The sequence below is a fragment of the Elephas maximus genome, chromosome 15 (assembly GCF_024166365.1).
Source record: "Elephas maximus indicus isolate mEleMax1 chromosome 15, mEleMax1 primary haplotype, whole genome shotgun sequence".
NCBI classification, from domain to species: Eukaryota; Metazoa; Chordata; class Mammalia; order Proboscidea; family Elephantidae; genus Elephas; species Elephas maximus.
This window is the reverse complement of record NC_064833.1, coordinates 9,298,109-9,320,151: the sequence shown is the minus strand read 5'-3', so window position 1 is coordinate 9,320,151 and position 22,043 is coordinate 9,298,109. Positions and strand designations below refer to the sequence as shown.

The 22,043-nt window shown below is 45.9% G+C and overlaps 1 protein-coding gene across 23 annotated transcripts in view; it reads right to left on the bottom strand.

Moving 5' to 3' along the window:
* The window catches only part of ZFAT (zinc finger and AT-hook domain containing), a 336,678-nt gene that overhangs the window by 157,817 nt on the left and 156,818 nt on the right, over nt 1-22,043 (bottom strand). For 21 of the 23 annotated variants that reach the window (XM_049854202.1, XM_049854213.1, XM_049854205.1 and 18 more), the window contains one exon: nt 9,369-9,620. The exons of 1 other annotated variant lie outside the window; for it this stretch is intronic. In XM_049854202.1, the coding sequence (XP_049710159.1) occupies nt 9,369-9,620 (252 nt within the window). Of the gene's footprint in view, nt 1-9,368; nt 9,621-19,377; nt 19,557-22,043 lie in introns of all 23 variants that reach the window. One more of the 23 variants, XM_049854218.1, reaches the window with a different exon arrangement.

Genomic DNA, 22,043 nt, shown 5'->3' with positions numbered 1-22,043 from the left:
AAACTGGAAGGTTGGCGGTTTGAACCCACCACTGGCCCCATGAGAGAGAAGACCTGGCTATCTACTCCCATAAAGATCCCAGCCTAGAAGACCCAATGGGTCAGTTCTACCCTGTCCTACAGGGTCAGTATGAATCAGAACTGAGTCAATGGCAATGGGGTTGGTTTGTTTTTTTACGTGAAAAGACAGTTCAGTAGGCACCAAATAAACGCAAATTAAAACAACCAAAGAGGGTCACTTACATATGAGGTCAGCAAGGATGAAGACTGACACAACCCAGGATAAACGATAAAGGTGGATCTGAGGACACAGCCTATGATAGAAGCATAATTGATACAAACTTTCTACAGGGCAGCTGGACAATATGTATACGTATCAAAATATAAGGCATGCCCTATTAGCTCAGCAACTACATCACTAGGTAGCTGCTTAATAACGGCACAAGTGCAAAAATAATAATAAAAATGCACACTCAAGACTGTTCACCTGAGTAGTTAGTGTTTCTTTATCAGGGAGACAAAATTAAAAACCAACCCTAAATGTCCATCCACTGGAGACCGATAAAGTAAAATTTATGGCCCCTGCGTAAAATGAGATACCGCCCAGCCTTTAAAAATGACATATATATACACGCTTTCTTTTTTTTCTCAGAAAGCATAGCGCAGTTGTCAAAAGCACAGCCCCTGAAGCCAGGTCACCAAGTTCATAACCCATCTCCCCGCTTCGGGCTGTGTGGTCTAAGCAAGCTGCTGAATCCCTCCGGGCCTCCCTTTCCTCTTCTGTAAAATGGGAATAATAACAGCACCTGCCTCTTAAGATTGCCATGAGGATTAAGTGAGCTAATAGTTGTAAAACATGGAAATCAGCATCTGTAACACAGAAAGTGCGAGAAAACTCCTTGTGAAATGAAAATTACTGACATGAAAAAACCTACCTGCCACATTAAAAAAAAAAAAAAAACCAAACCCACTGCCATCAAGTCAATTCCGACTCACGGCGAGCCTACAGGACAGAGCAGAACTGGCCCCACAGAGTTTCCAAGGAGCGCGCCTGGCAGATTCGAACTGCCGACCCCTTGGTTAGCAGCCACAGCACTTAACCCGCCACATTGGTGAGTGAAAAACGATCCCAGAACATTATGAATCATCCCACTTCTGTAAAACACGTGTAGGAAAAAAAACGCAGGTAGAAGTGAGAAGGCTCTTCTGTTTGTGGACAGTTAAATCGCTGTTATACCTGGGCAGTAAAATTCTGGATTATTTTTATTTATTTATATCACTGTTTTGTTAGGTGCCGTAGAGCTGGTTCCAATTCATGGCGACCCTGTGTCCAAGAGAATGAAACACTGCCCCGTCCTGCATCATCCTGACGACTGTCGTCATGCCTGAGCCCATTGTTACAGCCACTGTGCCCAGCCTGGGGGGTTCATCGTCCGGCACTATATCAGACAATATTCCACAGCTATTCACAAAGTTTTCACTGGCTAATTCTTTTCAGAAGTAGACTGTCCTTCTTCCTAGTCTGTCTTAGTCTGGAAACTCAGCTGAAACCTGTCCACCATGGGTGACTCTGCTGGTATGTGAACACTGGCGGTATGCCTTCCAGCATCACAGCAACATGCAAGCCCCCACAGCACAACAAACTGACAGACACGTGGGGGTCTGGATCATTACCCAAAAAACCAAGCCCACTGCTGTCTAGTCAATTCTGACTCAGGTATTTAAAAAAAAAAAAAAAAACGATAATATCCACTAGGCACTCTGACACACTTTTCGGATCAAAATTGATGTGAGCTCTCTACGGGAAAATTTGTGATGATATGTAAGATGCTTTTTGGCCCAGCAGTTCCACTTCGAGGAATGGATTCTAAAGAAATAGCCACACAGATGCATATATGTATGCACACACAAACATACACATATGCACATGTATACACATACACACACCCATAAGGATATTTGTTAAAGTACCATTAATAGCAGCAAGAAATTGGAAAAAACCTCAACATTCATCAACTGATTGACAAAATCCTGGTCGGTACAAACAATGGAACGCGTGGGTCAGACTCTCAGAAGGACCCCGGCAGAAACGGCCAACAGCTGCCTTCTGCTACCGATGGCCAAAGCTGGCCCCTCTGATTAAAATGCAACCACTATCTGCACAAAAAAGCGAGTGAGGGCACGTGTGCGAGAGCGAGACGTGAGAGAGCAAGAGGAAGGATGACAGACTCCACGACAGAGCCCAGGGAGCAGCTACGTCACGGGGGAAACTGGAGTTCCAGGTCCAGGGGAGGCATGTCCCGATCCCCCGCCCTCGGCCAACTCATTTCCAAGATTATCTTTATTTACCAAAAGGACACCATCTGGGGACAAGACGCTGCCTCCTCTGCAGTGACAGCACTCTCTGCCCCCTCCTCTCACGTGACGACTGCTCACACTCCATCCGGGGACAGCGGCCACCGGCGCCTTAACTTGCTCAAATCCTCGTCCTTGATTTGCATCGTCCCTGCAGCCTGGTGAGGTCTCAGGAGCAGCTTTCTGAGAGCGGGACACTGCCCTGTATTTTCTACCATCTGCAGAGATGTTGCCAGCGTGCCTCAGCCACCACCCGAGGTGTGTGTAAGTGTTAGCTGATGAGTTACTCAGTAACTCATGCTACCTGTGCCAGGACCTTATACTCTAAGGGCCTTGCTTTCACTGTTGGGAGGCGTTTACGGTAAAGGGCTTCAGAATTGGGGCTCAGCGTCAGACGCCTGGGTTCAAAAGCCAGGTTTCCTTTATTAGCTAAAGGGCCCTGGACAAATTACTTCACAGCTCAGTAAAATGGGAAAAGGCCAACAGTACCATTTCCAGGCTTGGTAAAATAGAGGGTCAGGAAAAAGAGGAAGACCCTCAACCAGACGGACTGACACAGGAGCTGCAACGATGGGCTCAAGCACAGCAACGATTGTGAGGACAGCACGTGACCAGGCAGTGTTTCCTTCTGTTGTGCACAGGGTCGCTGTGAGTTGGCACCGACTCGACGGCACCTAACAACAACCATTCCCATAGGGCTGCGAAGAGCTGTCAGTAACAGCTAACACTGATGCTTTCGACAGGACAGTTCCAAGCACTTTACAAGTCCTTTCTCATTTAATCATCTTTTAATCATCAAAGCAACCACATGAGACAGTACTGTTTATATTCCCATTTTACAGATGAGGAAAGTGAGGCTGAATGTTCTTGTTTATACAGTTAGTATAAGCAGTGCTGGAACTGGGATTCAAACCCAGGCAGCCATATTCCAGAGCCTACGGTCTTAACCAGTACAGCCTCCCACGAAACATGCTCAGCGCAGTACTAAACACACACTAAGAGCTTCTTAAAATATCAAGTATAGTTTTGTGCAAGAACCAAACAACAGTACCCACAGCAGAGGCCCTCATCTCTCCAGTGCGGCTCTGCTATCTTGTTTCTTCTAAGAAGGCCATGGACAAGACGTACTACACGGCAGTGGCTTCACTCCCTGCTCACGTCCATGTTCCTTTCAGCCTCCCTCTAGTTGCTTCAGAACGGAAGCCTAACCCAGAGCCGATTTGGAGGAAATACCCTGATATCCTTTATTTTCTTCAAGAATGTCAGTGCAGTCTAGTCCTCAGCCACCTCACGGGCCTCGAGCACCCTAATCTCTGTGCTTCTGCTCACATGGTTTCATCCAGCCACCAACCCTCCCCCCAAGGCCCACCTGAACGGTGAGACCCAGGCCAATCCTGACTTCCCATCAGAATGCTTTCTCTAGCTACCGATTTACTGCCACTTCACATTTTGCACTTTCAAACCTTCCACCCAGGGCATAAACTCACTGAAGGCGGAGATTATGTTTCACGCATTCTGCAACTCCCAGGAAAAAAAAAAAATAGTTGCTGTCCAGTCAACTCTGACTCCTGGCGACCCCATGTGTGCAGAGTAGTAGAACTGCACTCTGTAGTGTTCTCAAGACTGCAACCTTTCAGAAGGAGATTACCAGGCCTTACTTCTGAGGTGCCTCTGGGTGGATTTGAACCGCCAACCTTTCGGTTAAACAGCCAAGGGCTTAACCGTCTGTACCACCTAGGGGACTCTGCAACCACCAGAACATCCACTTAAAGCCCCCACGACATGCACCCCATGGGCATTCGAAAACCAGATGACACATTCAATTAAAACGTTGTAAAAATGGTTTGACAGGGACGGGCAAGTTAAACATTGTCCTGGGGGGAGTAACAGCATGAAGTGGCTGGCTTACAAGCTTTCACGGGTGCGCTTACCATCAAAATGAGAGGGACAAGTGAGGATCCCCACTGAACAGTTTCTCTTTTCCTGATGGGTCAGGGGAAGAGTGGGTGGAGGACAAGGCTGATAGGATTATATGATTCAGCTGTGAGTGTTGGCTCTTAACTGGGTGATTGTAGAAACTGCAACTATAAAAGCTGAAAGTGTGAAAGAGTGGACTAAGGGAGAGGTACTGCTTGACTGAGTACAGTGGCCGAACCTAAAGTCTCTTAAAGGTTTTGCTATGCTGATAACTTGTGAGGCTCAGAGTAAGGGAATGGTCTTCTCTCAGGTAAATTTTATCGGAGGCCAGAAAGGGTGAAGATGAGACAAACTTTTGGAGAACCTGACCAAATCAGATGGATACCTACAGCAGACCTAAACGGCTGGTACCTGAGTAACCTCACCCTGTAGACTCTTTGCCCTATTGAAGGACTAACTATTAATGTCTGTTTTAGACTGGTAAAATAGGAGGAGGAAGTTAATCTTTCAAGTATGAAACAGCCAAAGGCTAGCAGTGTGTGGTACTGTGGTAGCTTGTGTGTGGCTATGATCCTGGAGGCTATGCCGTTGTATTTCAAATATGAGCAGTGTCACTCATGGTGGGCAGGTTTCAGCAGAGCTTCCAGACTAAGAAGAAGGACCTGGCCATTTACTTCTAAAAAAAAGAAATTAGCTAGTAAAAACCATATGAATAGCAGCAGAACACTGATATAGCGGGACCAGGCAGTGTTTTGTTCCATTGTACATAAGGTTGCTATGAGTTGGAACCAACTTGATGGCACCTACCAACAACAACAACAACAACAAACCAGTGCTCTGAGGAGACAGGCATGTTCCCTGGTCTTGAACAATCTTGCCATCATATCCCTGTGGCCTTGGGCCTCTGGCTGGATGGAACCAGATGACCCTGGCTGCCTAGCAGTCATCCCATTGAGCCACCTGGCCCTTGCCTGGAGCTACCCCAGATGTGGCTTTTCTCCCCTGCCGGGTAACATCTCTCCCTTTCCTTTCAGCCATCACAGATAACAATAGCCAAGGTAACCACCCAAGAATCACAAGTTCCACGCCCCACGCCCCTCCGTTCTTTCTCTTACAGAGCCCCACGCTTCCGTGAGTCTAGGACTGCAGTGAATTCTGCTTCTGACACCAACCCTAAAACTGGCAGCTGAACTGTCTGACCTCCTCCAACTTCACAAGCGGGAAGAGAAGCAAGATCAACAGCCTAAGGCTGCTTCCTAGGAGGTGGTCGTCAGACACACCCCCACCCTCTAAACTTCTTACCAGTTCTGACACCAAACCTCTCTCCCAGGGCACTCTCTACTTCTCTGCTAGGTTCAATAATTTGTTGGAATGGCCAGACAGAACTTACAGACCATACTTACAGTTATGGGGGTTATAAGGGGAAAAAAGGTTACACCACCACATGTCTGTCACTTGGTCACACTATAGTGGCTTGTATGTTACTATAATGCTGAACACTTCGACATCCATATTTCAAATACCAGCAGGGTCAGCCTTGGTGGACAGGTTTCAGCTGAGCTTCCAGACAAAGACAAACTAAGAAGAGGGACCTAGCAGTCTAGTTCTGAAAAAACTGACCAGTGAAAACCTTATGACTAGCAGCAGAACACTATCTGATATAGTGCTGGAAGATGAGACCCTCAGGTGGGAAGGCACTCAAAATACGAATGGGGAAGAGCTGCCTCCTCAAAGAAGAGTCAACCTTAATGACATGGATGTAATTAAGCTTTTGGGGCCTTCATTTGCTGATGTGGCATGACTCAAAATGAGAAGATACAGTTGCAAACATCCACTAATAATAGGAAAGTGGACTTTATGAAGTATGAATCTAGGAAAATTGGAAGTTGTCAAAAATGAGAAGGAACACATGGAGATGGATATCCTAGGCATCAGTGAGCTGAAATGGACTGATATTGGCCATTCTGAACGAGAAGTCATATGGTCTACTAGGCCGGGAATGACAAACTGGAGAGGAATGGCATCGCATTCGTCATCAAAAAGATCATTTCAAGGTCTATCCTGAATGGAGCACAACTACCACAGCCTCCACTAGGCTGAGTGCAGCACAACTGAATGGTGCCCAGCTACCACAACCAACTGCTCTGAAAGAGATCACAATAGAGGGTCCGGGACAGAGCTGGAGAAAAATGTAGAACAAAATTCAAATTCACAAAAAAAGATCAGACTTACTTGTCTGACATAGAAGCCTTAAGACTATGTCCCCCAGACACTCAGTACTGAAGTCACTCCTGAGGTTCACCCTTCAGCCAAAGATTAGACAGGCCCATAAAACAAACAATAATACATGTACCACAAACATGTATACAAGACTAAATGGGCACACCTGCCCAAGAGCAAGGACGAGAAGGCAGGAGGGGACAGGAAAGCTGGATAAATGGAAATCGGGAACTCAAGGTCGAGAACGGGAGAGTGTTGATGCTTTGTGGGGTTGGCAACCAATGTCACAAAATAATATGTGTATTAATTGTTTAATGAGAAGCTAATTTGCCCTGTACACCTTTATCTAAAGCACAATAAAAAAAAAAAAGAAAAGGTAAAAACAAAAAAAAGATCTATCCTGAAGTACAATGCTGTCAGTGGAGGGATAATATCTACATGCCTACAAGGAAGACAAGTTAATATGACTATATTATTCAAATTTACATACCAACCACTAAGGCCAAAGGTGAAGAAGCTGAAGATCTTTACCAACTTCTATAGTCTGAAATTGATCAAACATGCAATCAAGACGCACTGATAATCACTGGCGATTGGAATGCAAGAAATTTGGAAGACAGCTACCTGGCCAAACGACTGGAAGAGATCCATATTTGTACCCATTCCAAAGAAAGGTAATCCAAAAGAATGAGGAAATTACCAAACAATATCATTAATATCACACACAAGTAAAATTTTGCTAAAGATCATTCAAAAGCGGCTGCAGCAGTACATCAATAGGGAACTGCCAGAAATTCAAGCCAGAGTCAGAAGAGGACATGGAACTAGGGATATCACAGCTGATGTCAGATGGATCCTGACTGAAAGCAGAGAATACTGACTATGCAAAGACATTTGACTGTGTGGATCAAAACAAGTTATGGGTAATATTGCAAGAATGGAAATTCCAGAACACTTAATTGTGTTCATGAGGAACCTGTACATAGACCAAAGGGCAGTCATTCGAACAGAACGAGAGGATACTGTGAGGTTTAAAGTCAAGAAAGGTGTGCCATTTCACCACACTTATTCAGTCTGTATGCAGAGCAAATAATTTGAGAATATGAAGAATTACAGACCAGTAAGTCATATATGAGAATATATGAAGATGGGGCATCAGGATTGGAGGAAGACTCAGTAACAACCTGTGATATGCAGATAACACAACCTTGCTTGCTGAAAGTGAAGAGGACTTGAAGCACTTACTGATGAAGATCAAAGACCACAGCCTTCAATATGGATTACGACTCAACATAAAGAAAACAAAAATCCTCACAACTGGACCAATAAGCCACACCATGATAAATAGAGAAAAGACTGACGTTGTCAAGGATTTCATTTTACTTGGATCCACAATCAACAGCCATGGAAGCAGCAGCCAAGAAATCAAAAGACACATCGCACTGGATAAATCTGCTGCAAAGGACCTCTTTAAAGTGTTAAAAAGCAAAGATGTCACTTTAAAGACTAAGATGCACCTGACCCAAGCCATAGTGTTTTCAATCACTTCCTATGCATGTGAAAGCTGGACAATGAACAAGAAAGACTGAAGAAGAACTGATGCCTTTGAATTATGGTGTTGGCGAAGAATATTGAATATACTATAGACTGCCAAGAGAACAAAAAAATCTCTCTTGGAACAAGTGCAGCCACAATGCTCCTTAGAAGCAAGGATGGCGAGACTGCATCTTACATACTTTGGACATGTTTTTAGGAAAGACCAGTCCATGAAGAAGGACATCATGCTTGGTAGAATAGAGGGTCAGCAGAAAAGAGGCAGACTGTCAATGCGATGGGGCTGACACAGTGGCTGCAACCATGGGCTCAAACATAACGATTCTGAGGATGGTGCAGGACCGGGCAGTGTTTCCTTCTGTCGTACACAGCATCACTATGAATCAGAGCTGACTCAATTGCACCTGACAACAACAACAGGTTACAGGGCAGGTTCAGGAAGCCTCAGGATCCAGTTCTTTGATCAGGAGAGCCTCTTCTCAGCTGTGCTGCAGGCAGCTCTCTCTGGCCCTCGGCCCCTCGGCTTGGCCTCTGCCCAGCTCAGGCAAGTGTTTCAAAGCTCTTTTAGCTCTGCCGGTAAGTGCCCAGAGGCACCCCACTCCACCAGTAAGCTTCTGCCCAAAGGCATTTGGCTCTAGCTCTGTGGGTCAGCAAAACTAACTCCACCAAGTGCCTGGAGGCACCCTACTCTGCCAGCAGGCCGCCTGCCCAAAGATGCTCAGCTTTCTTGCTCTGTGGGACGGGAAACACACCACGCCGTCTCCTGCTGGTCTGATTCTGCTGCCACTGTTTCTCTACCGCTGCTTCTCACTGTCTCCAGTGTTACAGCTCTCCCTCTCTGTCCTGGTTCTGTTGCCTCTCTCTGTCTTCTGTGTCACGGGTCCTTTCTCTCTCTCTCTCTTTCACTTTCTCCACGTCTCCCTTTAAGGCTTGCAGGATGGCAAAACTGACCAATCCCCTTGTTAGTGTTTCATATACCTTACTTGCATGGTCCCACCCCCACAAGGGTACCATGCACCTTATTTACATTTAGCAAGCTATCCAATCCCCTTGGTGGGCCATAAGTACCTTATTTGCATAGTTTAACCCAGTCATTTGGTGGAAGTGACAAAGACAATTACAAGTGACGAAGTGGCTAGACAATTACAGTAATAATCATCATTATAAAAATAAGCACTTTTCCAGATGGGGGAGACCCGTGTAAACACAGGCTATTTCCACGTACTAGAGTATAAATTTGGGTTTTGGGTTAGAGTATAAATTGCCATGAGCAGTTCCATCTGTTGACGAGAAAACGGCACGTTCGCCTTCGGCAGCGTTTACCTGCGTCTCCGTCCTCCTCGCCCAGATTCAGCACTATAATGCAGATGTGCTTTCTCAGCTGGCGGGTGTTGGAGAACTTTCGGCAGCATTTGCTACACTCCAAGCTGCTTGGCGCTAGGCTGCTCCCTTCCTCTGAGGCCAGCGGACTGTTCTCAGCTGGAGTCATGACGTGCTCTGCCAGCTCCTCTTCAGCACAGGGCTTCTTCGTCGACCCCTTCGGCCTGCCTCTTTTCCGCTTCACTACCAAAAACTCTACGGAGGAAACAAGAAGACACCATGTAGTCGCATGATCAGACAGTGCAGGCCTGACGCTCAAATGTCCAAGCTTGAGAATATGCTCGGGTGTCACGTTTCTTTAAAAACAAAAAGCGTGAAGCAATTCCAGACACTGACAGTTGCAAACAAATAAATACCTTTAGCGCTATGAACACTTCATCCACACGAAGATAAAAAAAATCAAACCAGTTGCCGTCGAGCCAATTCCAATTCATGGCGGCCCCATGTGTGCAGAGTAGAACTGCACTCCACAGGGTTTGTCAAGGCTGTGACCTTTCAGAAGTAGATCGCCAGGCCTTCCTTCTGAGGTGCCTGTGGGTGGGTTCGAACCTCCAACCTTCTGATGAGCAGCCTAGGGCTTAACCGTTTGTGCGGCCCAGGGACTATTCCACCTACATAGCAACATATAATCAGTTCTGGAATATTTTGAATAAAGAATATTTTATCAGAACCTTTGCGCACGTTTCTTCTGCAAAGCTGGGAGGATTTTAAGTTGTGACTGTCAGCCCCAGTTAACAAATCACGTTCCTTGTTAACCACCACTTTCATTTAAATCCAGTTCTCAAAAAAGAGCTTAGGAGCCTCTTTGCAAAGGGTTCTCTAAGGCTGCTTGGCCTTCCATACTCTTTATGAGTCACTACTCAGCCTACCTCAAGGAGTCATAACTATCATAGCCTGACTGACCTGGTGAAAAAGAAAAATAACTACAATTTAAAGCCACCAATTGCAGCATTGAGGACAATTATAATATTTTTTCACATTTGCAAGAAACTAGTGATTTTAAATGTCACGATCAGAGCTGGTTTGGCAGTTCCAAATCACTTCACAACCACTGGACATAGAGCAATCATTGTATTTCCTCTTGACTGGCATCCATTTTTAAGGGAGGTGGACGAGACAGCTCCAGCACCAAGGTGATAATGAAGACAGGTGAGCGGGGCTCAGGGAGCATGGTACAGTTGTGTGAAGGTGAGCGGGTGGTCTTAAGTCATGGTCTTAGGTGATGTGGCTTGAGAGGTAGCCCTGCGACAGGCCAGCAGAGGGCACTTGCCACCCTGGCTGACATCCCGCCACCAGTCAGGGATCTGGCTGAGGCAGTGTGCTGACAATCCCCTTTCAACCTGAATGTCAGGGTGGATGTAGACAAAGGAGTCCTGGGATCTAGCACCATCTTGGGCCAACGTTCATCTGTAGAACTGGACTGTCTTCCAGGTCCCTTCCTGCTCTCTCTGGAGCTACGCCTCTGTGCAGTGAAACATTAGTCACGGTACTGGCTGCTACCACTGTGGGGATACGTCTAAGTCCTTCACTCATGAAGCCTTGAGGAAATCAGAGAGGGGAGGCCACAGAGCGGGAGGGCAGTGGGTCCTGGAGTAGAAGGTCCAGGAAAAATGCTGCATGACAATGATGGCTCTGGACAAAGGAGTCTGCTTCAGCACAGGGTCCACAGGGGCACAGGGTCCACAGGGGCCCAGGGAGACTGGTCACCAGGTGAAGGAGGGGCCCTTGACAGAGCAGAGCTTCTACTGAGCTGCAACACCAAGGGAGGGTCAGCCTCGACTGAGAGCTCAAACGAGAGCTCCCCTGGACCATGCAGCCAATACAATTCCTTCCTTCCATCTCACTCAGGATGTGTTGGGAGTGGGGAGACGAGGATGGGTAAAAATACCTCACAACAGGAAGGCAAATGGAGAGATGAGATCAAATGACCAGTGGACGGAGACCCTTCAGTCCCCTTGCCCACACTGAGTTTCACGGAGGAGGAGAGCCAAAGCTGTGCTTACGTGAGAGTCAGCCAGTGAGTATGGGCGGCAGTCAGCAGTAAGAACGGAATACGCGGAGCAAAGACAACCCATTCAACCTCAAAGTCATTAAAGCTTTTTTTGTCATTATTCTCTACGACAGCATGTACTTGTACAACCTACTGAAGCAGCAATTAATAGTCAGAGAAGCAGAATTAGAGGAGAGGCTATAAAACACCCACCTTCTGTCACATCAGTTGAGCTGCAGAAACATGTTACGTAAGAGTTTCCTGAGTTTATGGCCCAAGCCTAGCCCCAATGACAAACCCGACTTCCTGGCCATGTGGATACAAATGACTCCTCTCAAATGCTCCATGGGGTGCACAGCTTTTCCCCAAGGGCCGTGCCCAGGCACAGTGATAGCAACTGCAGTCCCCAATGTGTGTGAGACCCCGTGCTTTCCACATAGTGTGAGCACGGCCCTGGCTGCCATCTGCGAGCGTTACCTGTGCGTCACTCTTCTCAGACTGGGGGCTCCTTGAAGGCAGAGCTATTGTCTTGATTGTCTTATCACGTAGACTGGTCCCTACAGAGCAAAAACTCAAACCCATTGCCATCGATTCCAACTCATGGTGACCCCATGGGCAAGCAACACATCTGGGTGCATTGGCCTCACGAGCAGTGTGCAATCTAGGTATCAAGGATGAAGCCCAAAATGGGTCCTGAAAGCTCTGGAAAGCCTCTAACACAACGGTGACAAAAGCAATCCTACATTTTGCTGCGTCCATAATTCAGCTCCTCAAGACCAATTAGCTCAAAATGAAATATTCAGAAATAAACTTGGAATAATTTAAGCACTCCAAACAATTGCTACTGTCAACTACCCACATTTATATAAGAGCTGAGGTTCTAGGAATCGAACAAGGAAAACCTTGTAACCTCTAAATCAAAAAATTTTAATGGCGTCACCTTGAATTCCTCCTCCTCCTTCCTAAACTCTTCATTTAATCTGCCAGTGAACTCTATGGATTTTGCCCTAAATTACTCAGTGCAATTTTCTAACCAGTTGCTGTTGAGTCTATTCACTCACGGCAGCCCCACGCATGTCAGAGCAGAATTGTGCTTCGTAGGGTTTACAATGGCTGATTTTTTCAGAAATAGATTGCCAGCCCTTTCTTCTAAGGCACCTCTGAGTGGACTCAAACCTCCACAAACTGAGCAGGCTAGTAGCCAGGCGTGTTAATGTTTTGCACCAGTCAGGGACCTCTAGGCACCGTAATACCCACAGTTAATCCCTGTCTATTTTTAGTTACCTGTATTATCCCCCCTTCCTGTGACCACACCCCAAACCCAATTAGATCCCAAACCCCAAATCAAATCTTAACATTTAAGGTCCAGTCCAAATGTCAGCCCCTCCTCCACGAGGTGCCTCCAGCTATTTAAGAAGGACAGCCACTTCCTCATCTTGGGTCACGTTCACAGTCTGAAGCCCACGTATGAGTGTATGCTCACCAACACTGTTTCCTGACTGTGTTTCTTCTTCCCCAACCTATATCATAAACCCCGAGGTCTGAGTGGGCCCTGTAAGTGCCGGCTTCCCGAGGTCTTGTGAACAGAGCTGGATATGTAGAGTAAGCACTGAACAAACACAGGCCCATCTGTTGCCTAAGCAGAGGAACAGAAACATGTGGGAAATAAGGCATCGCCCTGCATCTCAAGTTTCCAACAGGACAATAGGACGGAAGGGGCTGAGCCACCTTACGTCCTGGACCCTCTTCTTTCCATGTCTCTAGCTTGGGACACTTCCTCTTGGTCAGAATATCATCTTAAGAGATCCAAGGTCAAGGCTGGGGATGGACAGAAAGAGTCAATTGAAGGCTTTTAAATTCAATCAAAAGACAACGTAAGCGTTATAAAAGTCTATCACTCAATGTTTCAAGGCACTTTCCCAGCTATTATTTCATCCTCATAAAAACCTTAAGTGATGATGTAGCAAATGTAATTCCCTGGATGGAAAAAAAAAGGGAGGGGCCAAGAGTGTAAGCGACTTCGCTCGTCTGCAGAACCAGCTGCTGGGCAGGCAGAGCTAGGACGCACTTAGGTTTCCCTTCTCCTACCCAAGGGTCCTTCTGCTGAGTCATCTTGTCTCCCGTACCAGGTTGGTAAGTACCAACCAGTTGCCATCCAGTTGATTATGACTCATTGCAACCCCATGTGTGCCAGATACAACTGTGCTCCCCTAGGTTTTCAATGGCTGATTGTTCAGAATTAGGTCTCCAGGCCTTTCTTCCTAGGTGCCTCTGGGTGGACTGGAACCTCCAACCTTCCGGTTAGCAGCTGAGCATGTTAACTGTTTGCACCACTCAGGAACTCCAGCTTGGATAGTATCCTCCCCTCCCCCCCTCAAAAAAAGTGTCCTTCCTGGAACCTCAGAATAGAACCTTATTGGAAACAGGCTTATTGTGGATGTAAATCGGCTGAGATGAGGTCCTGCTGGAGCAGGCTGACTGCTGTCCTTCTAAGGAGTCAGACATGGAGTCCGACAAAGGGACAACAGTCACATGAAGATGGCGTCAAGAACGCCTGCGGTTACCAGAAACAGGGAGACAAAGAAGGGTCCCCCCCAGAGGATTCAGAGGGAGCAAGGCCTAGCTAACACCTTGATTTCAGAATTCTAGCCTCCAGAACCCTGAGAGGGTAAGTTTCTGCTGTTTGAAGCCACCAGTTTGCAGTACTTTGTTAAGGCAGCCTTAGGAAGTGAACAGGTCCCTAGGTAGCACAAGCAGTTTGCGATCAGCCACTAACCTAAAGGTCAGTGGCTCAAACACACCCAGTGGCTCTGTGGAGGAAAGGCCTGGGGATCTGTTTCCGTAAAGATTACCGTCAAGAAACCCTAAGGGGGCAGTCCTACCTGTAACACGTGGGATCACCACGTGTTGGAATGGACTCTATTGCAATGGCTTTAGGAAACTAAGACACCTCTCCCCAGGTGCGGATGACAGAGGTCGGTTCTAGACATCTTAACAGTCTATGTGTGTGATGGAGAGAAAGCTGCCTTGGAGTCAGACAGACCTGGATTAAAATCCTCCCTGAGCCTCAGTTTCCAGTGTGAAAAATAAATACGAAACTGCCTCTACTTTATAGAGTCACTATTAGTAAAATCAGTCCTTTAAAATGCTGAGCACAGTACTCGGAAGGTGACCAATAAATGACAACTGTTTCTCACTATGGCCACAGTTGCTAATATTCTGACTTGGAATACCTCTCTGAAGACACCTGTACCTCCAGCCAGCCCACTGGCAGCTAATGCGGTTACGTGATGTATACACATTCTCATTCACTCTGGCTCAATATTCATTTCTTCCTTGATTTCTTCATTCTAAAATATCTCACACATCAAGAAATCTAATATAGAACTGGGGGGGGGGACAAATTTAATTATGCTAAGCCCACAGATAAAGGCAGCCTTCCGCGCCACCGCAAGAATTTAGGGAAATTCTGAAAACCTAACATTTTAGGGCTCTGCCAGTTAATCTTTCTGACATTTATTTCCAAAGCCCAGGAAGCAAGAAGGGAGACAATGAATTATTTATCATGAGCCACGGAGTGCGAGCCTTTTAGGCTTACAAGGAGGCAACACCCCTCTGCGGGGACCGGTTGCCTCCTCTCCTCAAGTCAAGGCCCTGGGAGGCAGAAGGCATTCAAGCCCACTGTCTGCGGCCCGCAGAAATGCTGCAGAAATAACAGCAATAACTAGTCATTACCAAGTACACACATCGCCTGCACCCTGCTAAGCACTTCACACACAATTCCTCCTTTCACCAGTGAGGCAGGCATCAGTATTATCCCCATTACACAGATGGGGACACTGAGACTTGAGAAGATCATTGATTTGCCCCCAAGGTCACAGAACTAAGAAAGTGGCAGAGCCAGGATTTTAACCCAGATCTCTTTGCTTTGGCCAGTGGCCATGACATGTATTTTTACAGCAAGTCCATCTGGTCAGTTCGATCCACATTACGAGATGAAGATATCGAGTTGTGACCTCTGCTGAGTTTTGCAGAAAAAACCCTGCTGCACTCAAACTGCCTCTTTGCCTAATGCCATCCTCATTGTGGTCTGACTCTCTGGACTGAACAGCGTAAAGGAAGGCGGAGGGGTTCTATCTGCACCAAGCACTTGCTATGCACTAAGACACATATTAACGTTGTTTGTCTACCAAAACCAAAAACCAAATCCATTGCCATCGAGTCAATTCTGATTCATAGCAACCCCATAGGACAGAGTAGAACTGCCCCACAGGGTTTCCAAGGAGTGCCTGGTGGATTTGAACTGCCAACTTTTGGTTAGCAGCCACAGCACTTAGCCACGACGCCAACAGGGTTTCCTATTTGTCTACAGAACCTGTGGAAGGGGCTAATATCTTATCTCCATTTGACAGGTGACAAAGTCACATCTGGAGGGGTTATCACTCACCCAAACTATCACCAGGGCCTCCCCAGATGTGAAGCAGCTTGAACCTGTTGCTGTCGAGTTGATTTCAACTCATGGCGACCCTGTAGGGCACAGTAGAACTGCCTAACAGGATTTCCAAAGAGAGCCTGGTGGATTTGAGCTACCAGTCTTTTGATTAGCGGGGGAAGCTCCTAACCACTGTGCCACCAGGGCTCGGGGCAGGTTGAGTGGGGTGGATACAAGGGCTGAACTCCACCAGCCAAGCCCTGAGCTCTGGCACTGAGGCATGGGCCTGAGGAAGGGACACAGCACACCATATGTCTGTCCCCAGACGGGTGCCTGTTCTAGATCATCGGCCAGGAAGGGGGCACCATTTTGTAACGTGCACAAAGGCACCTTATGTGCCAACCTAGGTCCAGGCAGTCACGTGGCTGCCCCAAGGTTGCAACCTGAGTCTGTGGCTCCACCTGAGTGCTCCAGCATCCCTCCCAGCCCCTACCGGAGGTTGCAGGGCTCTGGTTTCAGGTGTTACTGAAAATCAGTACAACCTCCCCGCATACACTCAGAGGGATTTCATTTGTGGTAAATGCTCTGGAGAGACAACACATAGATTTAAATTTAGATACCCACCTCCCCTGGGAAGGCTCCTTTTACCTAAGCTAGGTTAATGACTGCCATTTGGCAGCCAACACTAGACCCTAGAGAAGCTCTTTCCCTGCTGCACTCAAACTGCCTCTTTGCCTAATGCTATCCACAGCCAGGGAGGGGGACCCGCAGACAGAGATATAACTAAGACACGGCAGGGAGGGCCGTGCCCTGGGCGCCCCTTAGGAGGGCACTAAGGAGCAGTTTCTATTGGCCATCAGTTTTCATTGCTAGCTGAGATCGTTCAGCAATTTAACACTAATTGCCCTACGCACTACCTTCCTTAGACAGGCCCTGCCTGCAGGGACAGTGCTGGGTCCCCACTGTGCCCTTAGCACGTAGCACAGTGCCTGGGCAGGCTCCGGATAAGCACTTACTAAACAAGGACATGGAGGAAGAGAAAGCAGCAGAGGAGAGGAAAACCAGGGGAGAAGGGAAGAGTTCCCGTGGAGGCCGGAAGGGAGAAGGAGGCAGAAGAGCCAGAACGAGGCTAGCCAGGAAATTTTCCTCAAGGATTCCGATTGCTCCAGCCTTGTCAGGGTGAATGAGTGTGCACACAACGCAACACTCCCTCACACTCACATGTACAAGCTCACCCAAGACACACACGTGCACACACACTCACACATACAGACTCACCCGTGACATACACGTTCACACATACTAGCACATAAAGCTCAACCAAGACACACACATGCACACACACTGGCACAAACTCACCGGTGACACACGTGCACACACACTCGCACATACAACCTCACCCAAGACACACATATGCACACACACACAAACTCACCCATGACACACAGCATTCACACATACTTGCACATAAAGCTCACCCAAGACACACACGTGTACACACTCACACATACAAGCTCACCCAAGACACACACATGCATACACACTCACAGATACAAACTCACCCAAGACACACACGTGCACACACACACATACAAACTCACCCAAGACACACACATGCACACACACTCACACATACAAACTTACCCATGACACACACATGCACACACACACAAACTCACCCAAGACACACACATTCACACATACACACACAGACTCACCCAAGACACACACATTCACACACACTCACACATACAAACTCACCCAAGAGACACACATTCACACACACTCACACATACAAACTCACCCATGACACACACATTCACACACACTCACACATACAAACTCACCCATGACACACGCATTCACACACACACATATAAACTCACCCATAACACACATTTTCACACACACTAACACATACAAACTCACCCATAACAGATGCATTCACACACACTGGCACAAACTCACCGGTGACACACGTTCACACACATTCGCACATACAAACTCACCTGTGGCACACACGTGCACACAGACTGGCATATACAAACTCACCTGTGACACACATTCACACATACAACCACACACACAGTCACAACACAATCTCACACTCACACACATACAATCACACACACAAATAATCACACACTGATATGCTGAGATGCATACAGACGCATGTGCACGTACGAGGGAGAGAGGGAGAGAGATTAAGATTCCACTTGGTCCATTAGGCAGTTTCTTCTGGGCCACAGGCAGACACCTGATTCGGACGAGAGTAGGAAAATGAAAGGTTCTGCAGACCACTTCCTTCAGGAGCAAAAAAGATTAAAAGGCTATAAAATAAACCAGAGGAATTAGGAACCTTCTTGTTCTAAAGGGAGGCCAAAATAATAAATCAATTACTACTTGGTTAAAGGTTTAATTAAACCATTTCAAGTATCTCTCAACTTAAAATGAATTGTGAAGGTTAAACCTGAATGGAAATCATTAGAGAGAAACTAAGACTCTACAAGCCTCAAATTTTATGGACTTTCACAAAGAGAAAAAAAAAAGTGGGGGTTGGGGGGCTTGGATCTCTTAATGAAGGACTTCTGAAGAAATTTTCTCATATTAAAAGCCTGAGTTTAATTAGTGTCTTAAAAAATACTTTTTTAAATTAAACCACACAGGCAACTAATCTTCCAGTATACAGAACAAAAAAGAGAAAATGTATTCAAGAAGTCAAAAGTAAATTATTTAATAAAGGAAAGTAATTTCTAAAAGCAGCTCAACGTTGAGAATTTTATTATACACAGAGTACCCCAGACACATGCCATCAGACCAGCTAGGACTAAACCCCACTCTCCCTACTTATCAGCCAGGTGATCTTGAGTAAGTTGTTTTAACTCCTCTGCGTCTCTGAGCCACATATTCCTCAGTTATAAAATCTGGGCAATAGGTCAACAAGCAAGTAGAAGAGTTAACTAACTCTGTAAACCAACTAGACCTAACACATCTGCACAACACTCTGTCTAGAACGTATTCTTCTCAAGGCACATGGAACATGCTCCAGGACAGACCACACGTCAGGCCATAGAGCAAGTCTCGATAAATGCAAAATGACTGAAGTCACACAAAGTATGTTCCCTGGTCAAAACCGAATGCAATTAGAAATCAATAACAGAAAGAAATTTGAAAAATTCACAAATTATGGAAATGAAATGGCACAATCCTAACTAACCAGTGGGTCAAAGGAGAGATCAAAGTGAAATTAGAAAATACTTTGAGATGAACAAACATGAAAATACAACACAGCAAAACTTACAGGATGCAGTTAAAGCACTGTGTAGAGGAAAATTTATAACTGTGTATACCCGTTGCCATTGAGTTGATTCCAACTCATAGCGACCCTAGAGGGCGGAGTTGAACCTTCCCATCGGGTTTCCAAGCACAGTGGTTAAAGCGATCAACTGCTAACCAAAAGGTCCGCGGTTCGAAACTACCAATGGCTTTGCAGGAGAAAGATGTGGTGGTCTGCTTCCACAGAGACTTACAGCCTTGGAAGCTCTGTGGGGTCACTACCAGCCAGAGGCAGCTCCACAGCAGCGGGCAGGTCGTCTTCACCGAAGCTGACTGCTGCGTCTTTCTCCCAGTGTGGCTGCTGGGTTCAAACGGCTGACCTTTCCGTTAGCAGCCGGGCACTTAACCACTGTGCCACCAGGGCTCCTTGTAGCTGTAAGTAAAAATAACAAACCAAAACTGTTGCCTTCAAGTCAATTCTGACTCATAGTGACCCTATAGGACAGAGCAGAACTGCCCCATTATGGAAACAGCTGTAAATACCTGCGTTAAATAAAGAAGAAAGATCTCTTTAATAGCCTAACTTTTCAACTTAAGAAACTAAAAACATAGGACCAAACCAAACTCAAAGCAAGCAGAAGGATGGAAATAATAAGTATTAGCATGGAAATAGATGAAACAGAATAAAGAGAAAATGAACATGTTTTTAAAAGATCAATAAAATTGATAATCCTCTGGCTAAACTCACCAAGAAAAAAAGAGATAAGATAAAAATTACAAAATCAGGAATGAAAGATGGGAAATTTTCAGCAACCTTACAGAAATGGTAAGAATTATATGGGGATACTATAAACAATTGCATGCCATCTAATTGCATAGTCTAGATGAAATGGAAAAATTCCTAGAAATATACGAATTACCAAAACTGACTCTAAAAGAAATAGAGAATCAGAATTCCCCTATAACAAGAAAACGGATTGAATTATTAATCAAAAAAGTTCAATTCCACTCAACATTTAAAGAAGAATGAAAGGAGGGGCCAGCATCCAACAGGGAAAAAACCAGGCCCAGGTTTAACACTGCTCCTTGCCTGGCAAAAACAGTTCGCGCCTGGCTATAAAGGTTAGCGGTTTGCACCCACCCGGTGGCACCATGGAAGGGAGTCTTGGTGCTCTCCTTCTGTAAAGATTGCTGTTGTTGTTTGGTGCCATCAAGTTGGTTCTAACTCATAGTGACACTGTGTACAACAGAAGGAAACACTGCCCTGGCCTGCGTCATCCTCACAATCCTTGCCATGCTTGAGCCCACTGTTGCAGCCACTGTGTCAATCCATCTGACTAAGGGTCTTCCTCTTTTTCACTGACCCTCTACTTTACCAAGCATGATTTCCTTCTTCAGGGACTGGTCCCTCCTGATGACATGTCCAAAGTATGTGAGATGTAGGCTCACCATCCTTGCTTCTAAGGAGCATTCTGGCTGCACTTGCTCTAAGACAGATTTGTTCGTTCTTCTTGCAGTCCATAGTATATTCAATATTCTTCACCAACACCATAATTCCAAGATGTCAATTCTTTGGTCTTCCTTATTCAATGTCCACATTTTCCATGCATCTGAAACAATTGAAAACGCCATGGCTTAGGTAAGGTGAACCTTAGTCTTCAAGGTGACATCTTTGCTTTTTAACACTTTAAAGAGGTCTTCTGCAGCATATTTGCCCAATGCAATACATCATTTGATTTCTTGACTGCTGCTTCCATGGCTGTTGATCATGGATCCAAGAACAATGAAATCCTTAACAATCTTTTCTCCGTTTATCATGATGCTGCTTATTGGTCCAGTTGTGAGTATTTTTGTTCTCTCTATGTTGAGATATAACCCATACTGAAGGCTGTGGTCTTTGATCCTCATCAGCAAGTGCTTCAAGCCCCCTTCACTCTCAGTAAGCAAGGTTGTGTCATCTGCATAAGGCAGGTAGTTAATGAGTCTTCCTCCAATCCTGATGCCCTGTTCTTCTTCATATAGTCCAGCTTCTTGGATTCTTTACTCAGCATACAGATTAAATAGGTATGGCGAGGATACAACCCTGATGCACACCTTTCCTAACTTTAAACCACAAAAGTATCTTCTTGTTCTATTCGAACAACTGTCTCTTGATCTATGTACAGGTTCCTCATGAGCACAGTGAAGTGTTCTGGACTTCCCATTCTTCTCAATGTTATCCATAATTTGTTGTAATCCACACAGTCGAATGCCTTTGCATAGTCAATAAAACACAGGTAAACATCCTTCTGGTATTCTCTGCTTTCAGCCAGGATCCATCTGACATCAGAAATGATATCCCTGGTTCCATGTCCTCTTCTGAAATCAGCCAGAATTTCTGGCAGTTCCCTGTCAATGTACTGCTGCAGCCACTTTTGAATGATCTTCAGCAAAATTTTACTTGCATGTGATATTAATGATACTGTTTGACAATTTCCACATTTGGTTCAATCACCTTTGGAGTAGGCATAAATATGGATTTTTTCCAGTTGGTTGGCCAGGTAGCTGTCTTCCATATTTCTTGGCATAGATGAGTGAGCACTTCCAGCACTACATCCATTTGCTAAAACATCTCAACTGGTATTCTGTCAATTCCTGGAACCTTGTTTTTTGCCAATGCCTTCAGCGCAACTTGGACTTCTTCCTTCAGTACCATCATTCCTGATCATATGCTACCTCCTTAAATGGCTGAGGAAGCCCTGGTGGTGTAGTAAGTGCTACGGCTGCTAACCAAAAGGTCGGCAGTTTGAACCCACGAGGCGCTCCTTGGGAATTCTATAGGGTTGCTATGAGTCAGAATTGACTCATTGGCAACGGGTTTGTTCTGTTTTGTTTTAACGACCGAATGTAGACCATTGTTTTTGGTATAGTGACTTTTTGG